Source organism: Diorhabda sublineata, chromosome 3, assembly GCF_026230105.1.
Source record: "Diorhabda sublineata isolate icDioSubl1.1 chromosome 3, icDioSubl1.1, whole genome shotgun sequence".
NCBI classification, from domain to species: Eukaryota; Metazoa; Arthropoda; class Insecta; order Coleoptera; family Chrysomelidae; genus Diorhabda; species Diorhabda sublineata.
The window spans coordinates 7,037,470-7,052,335 of record NC_079476.1 but is presented as its reverse complement, the minus strand read 5'-3'; the positions used below and the strand labels follow the sequence as shown (position 1 = coordinate 7,052,335).

The 14,866-nt window shown below is 32.5% G+C and overlaps 1 protein-coding gene across 1 annotated transcript in view; it reads right to left on the bottom strand.

The window, feature by feature from the left end:
- Positions 1-3,962: 3,962 nt before the first annotated feature.
- Positions 3,963-14,866, bottom strand: part of LOC130441348 (uncharacterized) — a 99,236-nt gene continuing 88,332 nt past the window's right edge. The window contains exons 7-9 of the mRNA XM_056774975.1: positions 12,092-12,283; positions 4,576-9,488; positions 3,963-4,516 (exon numbers count right to left, since the gene is read on the bottom strand). Of these exons, the coding sequence (XP_056630953.1) occupies positions 9,108-9,488; positions 12,092-12,283 (573 nt within the window). The 3' untranslated portion in view covers positions 3,963-4,516; positions 4,576-9,107. The remainder of the gene's footprint in view (positions 4,517-4,575; positions 9,489-12,091; positions 12,284-14,866) is intronic.

The following is a 14,866-nucleotide window of genomic DNA, read 5'->3' as shown; positions in this document are numbered from 1 at the left end:
ACTGTGTCATTGGCGTAACATATGTTGTTGACTCCATTGACTTTGATCCCAATGTCTCTATCTTCAAGTGACTCTCGAAAGATGGCTTCAGAGTATATATTAAACAGGAGCGGCGACAATATACCGCCTTGACGTACTCCTCTGCGAATCCGAACTTGCTCAGTTAGACCATGATTTACTTTGACTTGCGCTTTTTATAATAGAATAGAAGATTAGAATGCGAATTTTACTATAATTTTTACATAAACATGTGAAACAATAGTACAATACCGCCTCATGCTCTCAACTCTTAGATTGAAGCCAGATTAATAAAGTCAGCTTAAATAAAATTAAAGAAAATTGTTTTTCAATGTTAAAAAAGTATGAGCGCTGAGCTATTGGAGGCCTTAGAATGAAACAAACAAGAATTTGATGATCTTGTATTGCGGTTGTGAGACTCAAACTGTTGTTGGTTTCATACTAAGGCCTCCTAATAGCTGAGAGTATCCATAATTATTTAAGTTTGAGTTTTACTCGGCATTTTCTCTGAGTTTGCCATGAAAAACGTTGACGTTGAGTCAATAATAATTACTTTTCGAAAATCTTGTTATTTGTTAAATTATTGTTAATCAAAATGTACTCAAATTGTGAATAGACTGACGAAAGCGAAGGGCGAAGAAAATGATATTCAATAATACTTAGTAAAGTACGAATCATCTAAGAAAACGCCACAGGCGTCATCGACTAATTATCGTCTGCCTCACTTTAAAATATTCCCTCTCTGTCGCTGACATACCAGTGGCGTAGGTTCTTATTTAAATAAAAATTAATTCAGTTCGCAACAAAACATTTATTAGATTATAAAACACAAAAAAAATATATTTTAAAGATTTAAACATATATTACAGTAGGATATTACTTAGTTAATTATATGTATACAGTATCTTATAGAAATAGCAACTGTTTATTGTATAGAGGTTTGTTGTGCATGGTATGTTTATAATAAACGCAGTTTTTGCACATGTTGAGTGTAATATTTTATCTATGTCGTTAATTAAAAAAGACATTATTCGCTATCAGAAACTAGAGACGAACATCCTAGTTCATCCTCTAATGAACTATCAGTATCCTCGCTGTTTTTGTCTTCACTTTCTTCCGATGAACCCGTATTTAATGGAAATATTAAGTGATCTAGAGTGTGGTCTAAGATGTGCTCTTTTTGTATAAGGTAATTCTCATATTTTTTAACATGTTGGCAAATATTATACCACTCTTGCTCCGATACCTTCTCAAATTTTTGCCTAGCGAGTGCCTGGTATCGATTTTTTCGATCGGGTTTAGTTCTGGATAATAAGGAGGTAAACGTAGTACACAGTGCCCATGTTGTTGTAATAATTCGTCTAGTTTGTACTTTATGGGGAAGCGAAATTTATTTTCTTCAAAAATGCGGTATAGTTCTGGTTTTGTTAGTTTGGGGTCTGCTGGTAATCCATTTTCTGTTAACCAGTTTAACATTTCCTCTTTCTTAGAAGCCGTCGTAATATTTTTTTTATTGGTACATTATGGTATGCTGCGTTGTCTATATCGAGGACGGACCTTTCAGACAAATTCGGCAACAATTGCTTTTGAACCCATGTCATGAAATTTTGATTATTCATATCTTCATGGTAATCACCAGTTTTTGTACCTGCAAAAACAAACAAGTATATATAAGTAGTAAGTAAATTATAATTCTATTGGTATATGACAAGAAGGTGGTAAGTGCTATGTTTTATCGCAATTTAAATGCAATTGTACAAAAAATATTTTTTCTATTCTGGCTAAGTCTGGTCGACACTGGAATCTGAATATAGATATTGACATTAATATTCATAATTTTCCGTATACGATATGCCGAAATATCGATATTTTAGCCACCAATAATTCTATTTTAAAAAATACAAGTATTCAAACTTACCTGATTTAAATATAAGTAATGCGTTTTTTACGAATCCTTTTTCTCCATCAGCATGTATTATAATCAGCCGTTGACCTTTAGAAATTGGCTTCTTGATTCCTTTTAGAGTCTCATCGTACCAGCCCCTGTCTTTAACATGGCTGCTGTGTATGTAAGTTTCATCAGTATAACATATATTGCGGCCTCTGGCGAGATACGATCCAGTTTTCTTTTTTTAGTGTTACGTATTTTTTTCGGCGATTGAAAAGATGTGCTTGGCCCTCCCCACTCAACTTTCTGAGCTTCTTTTGATATCTTCTGAAAAGTAGACCTTGACACCCCAGTAGCAGCTAGTACTCTTTCCCTGAAATATCAAAATATGTTGATATTCTAATTTAAAATATGACACTCAATATGTAGGTGTCTGTATAAAAATGTGTAAACTCCGCATTTCTTCAACCTACCTCTCGAATTAAATCTTGCTACATACCTATAATTTTTCAAAGGAATAGTAACTCCTTCATCTGCCTCTTTTTTCATGAAATTAATAATATTGCTTATGATTTCTCGTCCTTGGCTGCGTATAATAAGACCTTGCTTTCCAAATTTTTTAGCGCACATTATTTAAAACGATTTTGCCCCTAATGTTCAAAAACAGCGCTATCTGTAGAATAAACTATGGCACAGAATAAAAATAACACCGAACACAATAAATCACACTATCTACTGAACAACGAACACTAAATGCGGAATGTCCGATGTTCAGTCGGTTATGCATCTGACCATAAGCGCAAATTATTTATAATATTAGCGAACTTTCCTTCCTAAGTGAAGGCTTGGCAACATCGAAGAGGGCCTCGCAATGGTAAGAGATCCATGGTTACGCGACGACTTCCCTCCGAATTCTGATTTGGGCCATGCGGCAGTCGTGCAGCGTTGCCAGTCTATTTAGCACTTGCATTTCTATATTAAAAATACCGAACAATCGTAAAAAAACGCCACTGTCACATAAATTGGATGGGCCTAAGAGAGAAGGAAATTATTGCGGACTTTGTCAGTTAAGACGCGTCTGGCCTTTTCTTAGCTGATTTGTACTTTACTAACCATGTAACTAGCGCTCAATGTTGTCAGTAGCTGCGGCAAAATCGTAAAAAATTTGTTTATTTTTTTTCGTTCAACGCCCTTTATCTTGAATACGAATGGCGTTACAAAAATTTTTTACTGAGAAACCCCAAATATTTTTCAGTTTTCTATCTATCCTAGAGACGGAATCGCCCTTTTTTAATATCCTGTATACGAGAAGGACAAAAATAATTCGGAGAACCTTTCTCTGTGTCTCCAGTTTATAGACCAGGAAGGATTTGGCCAGTGCTTGTCAGTTGATCATCGATTTTATCATCAATTTTTTTTTTGACAGAAGGGTTACAAGAGTTCTAAAGGCTAAAATATATATGTGAAAATGCAAGAAAAATCATCAATTTTTCATGATTTTCCACGATTTTCTGATTTTAATAATAATATCGATGGTAAACTATTGTTCTACAAATATGACAAGAATCAGAAAATCGCGACAGGACACACTTTTTTTTGGAACATATCATTTCTCCAAGCAAATGTCTATGAGTTTTACACGAATTGTAAGTACTTTTTATACTCGTTCAGTACTCCAAAAAACAGGAATCGCAAAATCGGACGAATTTCGGTACAATCCCTCTATTAGGTACAACTTACCTCTGTTCCATGTCAGTCAGAATAGAAAGAGAAAGTCCAAATGAAGCAACTAAATTTTCACACAAAATTTTATCCTCTACCTTCAAAATAGTCTCTTCATTCAACTATATACAATGATTTCAACATTTTCAGACGATTAAAAACATACTTGATATTCATCTGAAGTTCCCGTTAAAACTCACGGTTTCAACTTTTTTGAACGCCTTTACACCACCATTTGACCTTAACATCATATACCCTGTGATCACCTAACACATCAAGATTTTGCCTTCAGAGTTTAAAAGGTCAAAATGTTGAAATAAATAAAAGTCTGGAGTAAAATATTATGTTTTATTGATATATCTAAAATTTGTTCATATTCTAAACAAATAGTCACTTATTTAATATAAAAATCACAGTATGCATAAAATCTGACACAAATATCTAGCTTAATGTTAAACACAGCCTTATTAGAAATATGGACGAATGAATTGATTTGTTAGTTGAATTCAAATAAAGAAAAAAAATTGTAGATTGTAGAGCCTGACTAGATAAAATCCCATTTGGAATTATAGATGGCTATTGAAGTTAAAAGTGCTTTAAAATGAAATCATACATAATATATTTGATCCAGCCACAAAATAACGCATAAATTCATTAGTAAATCAACAGTAAGTAAGATGAAAAAATCCGTAAAAAATTTTTTATATCATTATTATTAATCTATAATATAAGGGAAATAATCTTTTAGTAATGATTTTCTTCAGTTGGAACATATTCTGAATTTCTTTGCTAAGCTGATATCAAAAACGTAAGACAAGCTGATTCATTATACTAAAGGGCGAACAAAAACGTAATCGCTCAAATAGTGTCATAACTCAAAAAAACACACTACTGAATAACTTTCTTGTTTAATTTTCGGATGATAAGTCAAAAACTGACAAAGTTACCGTAATAATTTAAGTTTTCTAGCACCAATCAATGGTACAATAAAATATATTGTCTGATTTTTTGGAGTGTACTAAAAAGTAAAGCCGGCAACTTGTTTTCTAATTTGACAGTTATAAATATACTAGATCAATTCAGTATTGCAAATATATCATATAGCCGCATTTAATGAACGGATCAGTTGTTAATGTAATGAGGACTAAGCGAAAGTTCGCACATAATTTCCTGAAATGCGTCCAGAAACACATATTACCTAATTAGAGAATTAGGACACGTTGGGGAAGTACTGAATCAATAATAACTAAAATTTATGTAGTTATTCAACCGTTTTTAGACAGGACATTCTCAAATCGATGAATCAGAAGTATAAAAAAGTAAACTAGTCTACTAAATCACTTATCGAACACAATTTTTACACTACCACTACACCAACACCCACAATTACACTATATAACGCACGTTTTCAGAGACTGAGTTTACCTTGAGTCTGTGAATACGATAATGTGGTTTTCGAAACACGCGTCAGATTGTGTAATTGTGAGTGTTGGTGTAGTGGTACTGTAAACAGGGTGAATATCTTTCTAATATACTTCATTTTATGGAGTTATTTGAAATCTGAAGTCTACATTAAATACAATATTTGTATTTTTTTTTCAAATGAATTGAGATAAGTAACTTTTGGGTTTTGTATCCACATTGTAGCAATTTTCAAAATTTGAAAAATAGGAAGGTTGCTTTTTTTCATTAAAGTATAAATGAAGCCAAATCAAGCAAAACATAAGGAAATAATCTATGCAGATGACTCGGTATCAATCGCTACAGACAAAAACTTAATAATATAAAATACAATATTTGAGAACATCCACATGAGGATAACTGAGAAGGAATTAAAAAAAAAGGGGGGTTTTAGTTACGTCTTCGTGACGACAGCCATATTCACAATTTGGGACCTCACCGAATATTTAATGTGGATGAAACTGAGCTTACTACAGTTCAGAAACCACCAAAGATAGAAAACAAGTCTGCTTTCTCATCGCAGCTGAGAGAGATTCAAATGTGGCAATAGTGTGTTGTGCCAATGCTATCGGTTCATTTATTTGGCCATGTATGATAGAAACAACATGGAAAACGGACTAGTTCATGAAACTCCCACCAGCACTCTTGAGCTAGCACAAGAATCAGGATAGATGAACAAAGAGTTGTAAAAAGGTTGAAACGTTTACACGCACTTACGAAATCTAGCAAAGACGTTCTGTTTTATTTATTTGTGATACTTACTCAAATCATAGAAGTCATATGCCAAAGAAAATAGTATAAGAGTGTTGTGTTTACCGTCAAAGTGCACCAATAGAATGCAACCCTTGATTATTTGTATTCATGGACCACTAGAAACATATTTCGATCAAGAAATTTCTAATAGGCTAAAAATCATCCAGGGCGCGTTGTTACCCATTTACAATCGAGTATTTGTTTAAAGGAGTGTTTGGAAAAGCAGCAAATATTCAGTATGAAAGTAATTGTTTTAAAAAGACTTGTTAATCTTGATATTTTTCCAGACTACATGTTTGGATTGGCAGAGGCCAAAAATATTCCATTGAATCAGGAGTATATTGTAGACAGTGCATTTAAACTTTCCTTCACGATTGACTTTAACTGAATGTATCAACACCTCTTCAATCCAAGAAGATCCTAGTAACGATGTTGTATCTATTTTAAATCCATCAGCAACAAATTACGATGAAGTAGGTTCTTCACAAAACACAACGCAAGTCACCACCAATGCTGATATTGGAGTTGTTGATTCTGATGTGATGAACCTGAATTCAGCAACATATGTACTCGTAGATATGTGTAATACAGTTGAGATAGCTGGAGAGCGTCGATGACGGTATGACGGTGTGAGACCAGGTCCATCAGAGCAATTACTGACATATTCATTTGCTACTATTTCGTCAACACCACAGGAGCAGTTCATTCGAGGCCAAGAAGAAAAATTGAAACCCCTCAAATGTTATTGACTTCTAACTCTAAATACGCAAGGAATTATTACTAAATACAGCCCAAAAACGCTTTACCATCAGAGGAGTGATTGAGGCAGTGTACAAATGCTCTGATATATGATCAGGAAGCGAAGGTTTGACTTGTGTGCACATTTTGTCCGTACTATATGGACAAAATGGTTTTTGTGAGTAGCTATATTTTTTCTCAAGATATATTTTGTTATATTTCCTACTTAATTAGAAGACTGTGTTACTGTACGTCAATAAACCTAAGATGAATAAAACCAATTGAGACTGATTATAATACTCTTAAATAAATAGATATGATTTAAAAACAAAACACCCTGTCGTTTTGTCAGTACTTCTTCAATGAGTAACAACAAAAAATTTCTAAATATACGTAAATAAAACAAAACTGGAACAAGTGTATAGCTTCAAATATCTAGGTTCAAAAATAAAGGGAGAATTCAGGATGAAATGAAGAAGGTAACACGAGCAGCTAAAAAACTCTTTATTAGTATCAAAAATATCGTCCTGGTTAAGAAAGTGATTCCTCAAGAAATGAAAACACAAAAGAAATAAGATACATAACATGGAGCTTTGATATTCAAGGAAAATATAAGAACGAAAAAGGACAGGAATAGTAATAATACATACAAGCACATGAAAAATAAAGATAGAAAACTTATAGAAACTAAAATAGAAGAAACGCAATTAAGTTGGTTTCGACATGTTACAGAAATGGAGGAAGACAAAATGGTGTTAGAGCAAACAGCATAAACCATAAGGAAGACTAAGAAAAACATGAAATGAGGAACTGAAGATGACGACAAAACAAAGAAAAATTGAATGGATTGGGACACTATAAAAAGTAATGGATAGAAAAGTGTGGAGGATACTTTTGAGAAGTGAAACTGCATCTTCGCTCAACTTCATACTCGCCTTAGTATTAAGTATTTCATTTAAAACTTTTGCCCACGCCATAATAGAAAAGTTGTAATTGCACTAGATTATTCTTCTGAAAAAAATCTAATTGAAATCAATAAACATCTTGTTTTAATTTTTTTGCTCACTGTTAATAATCTATTTATGCGTTACTTTATAAGCCCACTGTAATAATCTTGTGAAAGGAGTCTAGTTGTATAAAAAAAAATATTGTCTTATATTTCTAGAAACTAGATTTTTTCATTATTTAACAAATTTTATATCAAAGACCAAAAAAATTTAAAAACGTGATCATAATCTATAACATAATTAGAATAAAATATCGTCTCCGGTTTATTTTATAAATAATATTAATAAAGAATACTAATTACATATTTTTCATCAATTTTTAATGTATACATCAAGCCAAAATGCATTATCGAATTTTTGATCATAAACTCCAATTAGAGATCGATTTGAATAACAATCATTTCTGATATACCTTATTCTTATCCAGCCATTCGTGACACGGTAATTATTTTCATCAATTTTGATAAAAAAATGTGATTATAGGCCATTAATATGAGTGAAAAAAATAGGAATCTTGGAATTTATCTCTAATAATCGAAAAATTCGATTAACCTGTATTTTAGCATTCTAAAAGTTATCTCACAACTTTCAAAAGAGATTGGCTGAATATTCTCGTTATAAAAAACACATTTTAATTCTGCATGTATTTAGTAGTACGTATTCTGTTATTTAAAAAAAAAACTTTCTTTGGAATATCAGAGGAATTTTAATCATCTAACTCAAGTGTTTCATGAAAAAACTGCATTCTACAAACATTATATGAACACGGACTTTTTGCTCAAACAGTATCACACTTAAAGCTCAGTAAACCTGTACAGTTTTTCATCAAAACATTAACCATCTCTATTATCAAGTTAGAGCGCTAGTAATGAGGTTGGATTATACGGAACTAATTACAATATATTCCGAGTGCAAGAATTGTAGAGGTTCACGATGTAGATATAAGAAATCGGTGTTAAAATGTTTTACAGGTTGTGGCCAGAAATAGGCAAGCTTGTCTTCAGACTTCTTCGTATCGGGCAATTTAGATGAAGTTGGTACTTTTGATCCCCAAATCATTGAAGACTTGCAGACAAATGTCCTTGACGACCCAAATGATAATAATGAATTATAGATCTATATTTGATTATTGAATTTAATAGTTTATAAAATTGCAAATTATCTGTGAATAATTTTTTAGGTGTTGAATATTGTATTGTAGAATGAGATAAACAGCTGACCTTGCATTCTGTTTCTATCTATAAACAGTTTCGTATATATAAAAAGGAGAAAATAGTAATAGTAAAAGATACATATATATGAAAGCTATTGGAAACAAGATTTTTGTAAACTTTGATGTTAAATACTTTAAAACGCGAACACGAGATTTTATGAGACTTTTGAAACAACTTTTAAAATGCAAAAATGAAGTTTTCTTCTTATTATAGATCTTTCTGAAGTAAACAATTTCTCTAATAAGATTAACCTATTTTGAGCTTTATCTAAACTTATTCGTTTTAAATATTTCAGGTCAATAGAGTCTATTTTTTTAAACTAATCTCATTATGTTCTACTGTATTATTTTCATTCATTTTATTTTTTTTCTGATCATCATTACTATTCTCTACGTATGTATCTTTGGTTAAATTATCACTGAGATTTTCGTCGATTTTGTCCAACGAATTTGTTTTCGTTGTCGTACATTTTTTTTCTTTGTCTATTAGTGATTCATTTAATGAATCCGTCGATTTGGATGAGGGTGCATTTCCTTCAGATTTTTGACTAGATTTGATACTTGTCAGACTTCCCAATTGTCCGTTCAATGTAGAGAGTTCATTGTCCAAAATCTTCACCGATTTTAAATTTGGTGTTTGGTTACCTGATATTAATTCTTTGGAGTGTGATTTCGAAATCTGTTTATCCTAAAAACATGAAAACATAAGATTATTATGTATTTAGGTTATGGAAGACCAAGATACAAATATTGAAGTCTGTTTGCAAGAAAGAAGCTTCGTTGTAGTCATTTTATTGCGGGGGATAGAGAAATTTTTGAGTGGATATGGATTATTTTAGGAATGACTCCAATATGGGAAACTTTTTTTACTGCAGATCTGAGATTTTTCGAATAGTTTTTTTTCTGGTAGCACCAACTTACTATGTATATGTCAGTGCGTCCGCCTACTGTTACTCGTAGAAAAAATTGAGGATTTGAGAAGAACGAAATAGCTGACAAACTCGCTAAAGTATGGGCAGACAAACCCTTCATAAGACCTGAACCCTTCATATGACTTGAGCTATCATCTACAGAACAATAGAGAAAGCATTGGAAAAGAACTTGGTTAGGGGTAATACCAGTTATTGCGGTAATCAGAGGCTGAGACAGGCAAAAACTCTCATGGGAAACTATAACCAGAGAAGATCTACTGAATGTATTAGACTAAGTAAGAGCAACCTATGAATACTAACAGGAGTTCAATGAACACCTGAAGACGGTAGTCTTACCAAATAATGCAACGCGCAGATTTTGTTGCACGTTCTAAACTTTTTGAGAGGACCGGGACTAATGCATCAGCTGTAAACACTGAGATTCTCAGTACCGCAGTAAGAAAGGGGACAGAATAGATCCTTTGGGTCACGGTGTCCATAGTACCCTAATATACCTTTTTAAAGGAATAACTATTCTTTCATTCTGGAGTCAGAAAACTTCAATTCAAGCATCCAGAACGGACTTATCATCGGTAATGATTATTTGGAATTAGGGTAGCAGAATAGTCCGCATCCAGGACTATTACGAAAGAAGGAGTCTGGTATGTAACGTAACTGTAGAGAGATAAATTTAGTGAGTAGCAGATATGAGGAAATCCATACTAAATCGATAAAAAGCTAACTCACACACTTAACTACCTTTGTCACTCGGTACATATATGTTTGAAAAAGTTCACACACAATCTACGAATTAATGGACCAATTAGTGGTAATTAGTTAACATTTGACATGAAGAAATTAGTCCTTGATTTTACCAATAGATGGCACTAGTTACAAGTGTACTTTTATTTAGATTCCAATAGATGGCGCTATTAATATTAATAATTTCGTTATGATCAGCTACATTCCCAGACTATAAATATCTATACTAACGGTGGAAGAGGTACTTTGGAGTATCGTGGAGATTTTCCAGTTCTATGACTTCTGCGAAAAGTGGACAAACCACCTAGAAGAACGCTTGCCGAATAAGTTGTAAGACTGAAGAAATATGGCACATAGGAGGCTGTCGAGTGCGTTTTGTAGAAGGAAAACAAACTATAGATGCCATAGAAGTACAAAAATTTACCAGCGCAAAAGGACAAGGATACTCTTCATTATCCATTTACGCTACGTAACCATCACATTGTAATAAGAAATGGTCTTAATAGCGCTAGCTCCCGTAGAATTCTAGCTAAACTATAGAGAATGGTACACTCCTAAAATAAGAGCCTACCAATCAGAAAGGCAGAAAATAAAGAGAAACTTCAACTGCGAAGCTCAGTAATAAGAGCAACGCTATAGAATATATGCTTCGATGGAATTTTGACAATAGAACATCCAGCAGGATTGACTTTTATAGACTTCGATAACGGTATCGTAATGGAAGTTGTATACAAAGAAAAATAGGATTTATTTATGTAACAACCGGCCTTAAATTACTATAAAAACCAAGAAGGTATTCGTTTATCTAGGAGTTTAGTTGTTAATTTTCGCGTAAATGATGTCCCAAAAGTGGAGACAGGGTTAGCTCTTTCTGGATTTATCCTCATTTTAATGGGATCAAGAGCATCCCATATGAAAAGAAATCTGAATTTTGCTTATTTATTCTGAAATGCTTTATGCTGCTCTAGACACCCATAAAGTTACTTGCAACTGATATCTACCACTAGTTACCAGCATCTAATGCAAAATGTGTGCAGCAGAGGTACCATTCATTGAAAATATCTTTATACAAAGGAAGAAAAAATACAGGGCGAATCATACGTCATGATAGCAAAGAAAATGGATTACTTCACAGACCATGTGGACATAGTTGCTTGAAAAATTATTCTTTGCCTGCATAATAGCAGAATTTGGAGATTGTAGAGAACAAGAAGACTTAGAACACATCCCGTTCCCACGTGGATGATGGTAACAAACAAGTCAAAGATATAAAAACAACACAGGTGTTCTATTTGGACAAGACAATATGATAACAGGACACTAAGAATGAATCATGAGACATATTATCCAAGACAAAGGAAAGAGAGATAGATGAATATAGAGCCCTATATGCAATTACCAAAGTAATTCTTTAGTGGTTTCAGTGAGAGAGATGAGTTTTAGTTAGTAGGAATCCGGAATTCCGGTTTTCATGTCTTGAGAAGAAACTGTTGAAATTTATAATGTCTCTAGTAAGGACAAATATTACCCTTGAGGCATACGAGATGAGAAATAGTGAATAATTGTGAATCAAGAATCTTAACACTGCTATTATATATAAATATTTATTTAGACTTACCTTATAACTTGGACAACAATGATGGTCTTTGCAACCCTCTCCGAGACACGTTACTAAACAGTTTGGCGCATACTTTGAATTTAAACTATCCAAACTAGCATTTTTTTTGAAAAACTCTGGTTGTATCGTAACGTGAGTTATACCATTGTCATTAAAAAATTCTTTTACTTCTTCTATTAATCGTTTGTAAGCCTAAAATAAAGTAATAGATAGTTTATGGAGAGTGTTCCAAGGTCATATCAAATCGTATTCTTATATATACAAGTATTTCAAAAAAGGTGAACCCGTCTCTAGGATAGATAGAAAACTGAAAAATATTTGAGGTCTGCTCAGTAAAAAATACACATTTTTATACGAATATGTTTTGTTCTTATGTCGGACTCTCATAGAGGGCGCTAGTTACACGGTTCGTACCAAGTAGTATTAAAATAACTTTTTCAATATTATATTTATTTAGCGAAATTTCAAGTGAACATAAACATCATTCAATTTTACACTAAAAAAGGTACTCTTGATAAAACTCGATACTTTGTACTGTTTTCGGAATATTTTGATTTAAAAATTATGAAGTGATTACCGATGCAGGTATAAAGTAATGACAAATGTATTAATTAAACAAAAAATCACATGAAAGGCTGATAAAATAGAATTCAATTAGGTGTTCAAAATGTCCTCCGTTTTCACGAATCTACAAGCCTATCCTTTTTTCCATAGTATCCATTAATCTTCTAAACGGCTGGGAGTCAGCTATGAGGTCATTAAAGTGACGTTGAAATCTGACTTTCAATTCTTGAGGGGAATTTACCACTGTAGCATAAAATTTTTCTTTAAGATACGAACAAACTGTGTAATCCAAGGTATTAAAATTGCATGACCGAGGAGGCCAATAAATCGGAGTTTCTGCACTTCTATCAATCCATCGATTCCGAAAAAGGTTACTCAACCAATTTCGACACCTTCTATCAAAATGTGATGCAGCTCCATCGTACAAAAAAAATAGAGATCTTTGCTCGTTTAGTGTTAAATCTTAAATAAATGATTTCTTGAAAAATCTAGGTAGAATGTGATGATCTATTAATTTTTTTCCTAAAGTTGTTACCCAAATATTAACTTTAAATGAGTGTTGATAATGTGATAACCTTTTGACATGTGGATTCTCATCACACCAGTGTGGGCATTATGGAAGTTGTCAAGTAAAAGTGGCCCCGTCCGTAAAAAGAATACATTTTAAAAAATTCGGATTGAGGGCTGTCCTTTCTTGTAATGTTTGGACGAACATCCACTCTAACCGGTAGATCGTCTGGCAAGAGCTCTTGGACTTGTCTGTAATCATAAGGATGTAGCTGTTGCTCTTTATCTTTCAAGTACTTGAAAAAGACGTATTTGTTTGTCTTGCCACATTCCTTATGCTAACTGTTGGATTTTGGGCAACTAAATTTAAAATCATATTTCCTTTAGTAATGGTTCTTGTTGTTCTTGGCTTACGAGAATTTATTTTTTTAGATCTCACATTCCCAGTTTCCCGACAACGTCGTTCAATGACATTAAATGTATTTTTACTTAATACATTTCTTGGAGGAAACTTTTCTGCTTAACGCGTAACTAGAGTTTCCTAAACAATCGCATGAGGTTAATAATATGTGTATTTAAAATTTGAGTACATTTTAGTTAACAATATTTAATTTAACAAATAACAAGATTTCAGAAATGATATTATTATTGACTCAACGTCGTAACTATTAATGAATGACAGTTTTCTATAGCAAATTCAAAGAAAATGTTATTGCCGTGTAAAAAGTTGAATAATTATGTTTAGTCAGCTATTGGAGGCCTTAGAATGAAACAAACAACAGTTTGAGTTTCAGAACCGCAATACATGATCATCAAATTATTGTTTGTTTCATTCTAAGGCCTCCAATAGATCAGTGCCCATACTTATTTAACTTTGAAAAACGTTACAAGAAACGAAAGCCCTCATTCCCAATTTTTTCAAATGTATCCGTTAAATCGATGGGGCCTCATTTACGCGACAAAAAAATTCAAATCACGTAATACTCACTAATTAATAATAATAATAATTAATAACTTTATCAATACTTTATACCAGCATCGGTTATTACTTCAGAATTTTCAAATCAAAATATTTTAGTGCAAAATTAAATGATGTTTAAGTTTACTTGAAATTCTGCTCAATAAATCTAATATTAAAAAAGTTATGCTCAATAATACTTCGTACGAACTGTGTAACTAGCGCCCTCTATGAGAATCAGACATAAAAACAAATTCATTGGATGGACATATTTGTAAAAATGTTTTTGTAGTTTTTTATGTATCCTAAAAACGGAATCACTTTTTTAAGCACCCTGTATAGATGTGATAACCATTAAAAATGTATTTATTAAAACTGTGTACATAGTATGTGTTTTATTAGACCGATGTTGTAACGATCTTTGGATTATTTGCATTTGTAACGAGTAATTCTTGCAACTCGAAAAGTTATCCACAAATTTTTGTGTTGTATTACAGTTTTGTCCCAGTTATATAAGTGCACTCCTGTAGCTGGGTATTTATATAATTGGGTCAAAACATTCGAGTTTAACCAAAGTCATATTTTAAATACATAGTATGTAATTTCTTTTACAAATGAATTTTTGGATAGACGTAATCTTTATCATCACACTCTATTCAACTCACACTGCTTATCTGTTTGTATGGTAAAAATTTTGTAATCATAACTTTTCGTAAATCAATTTGAAATTTTGCATGCTTACTTAC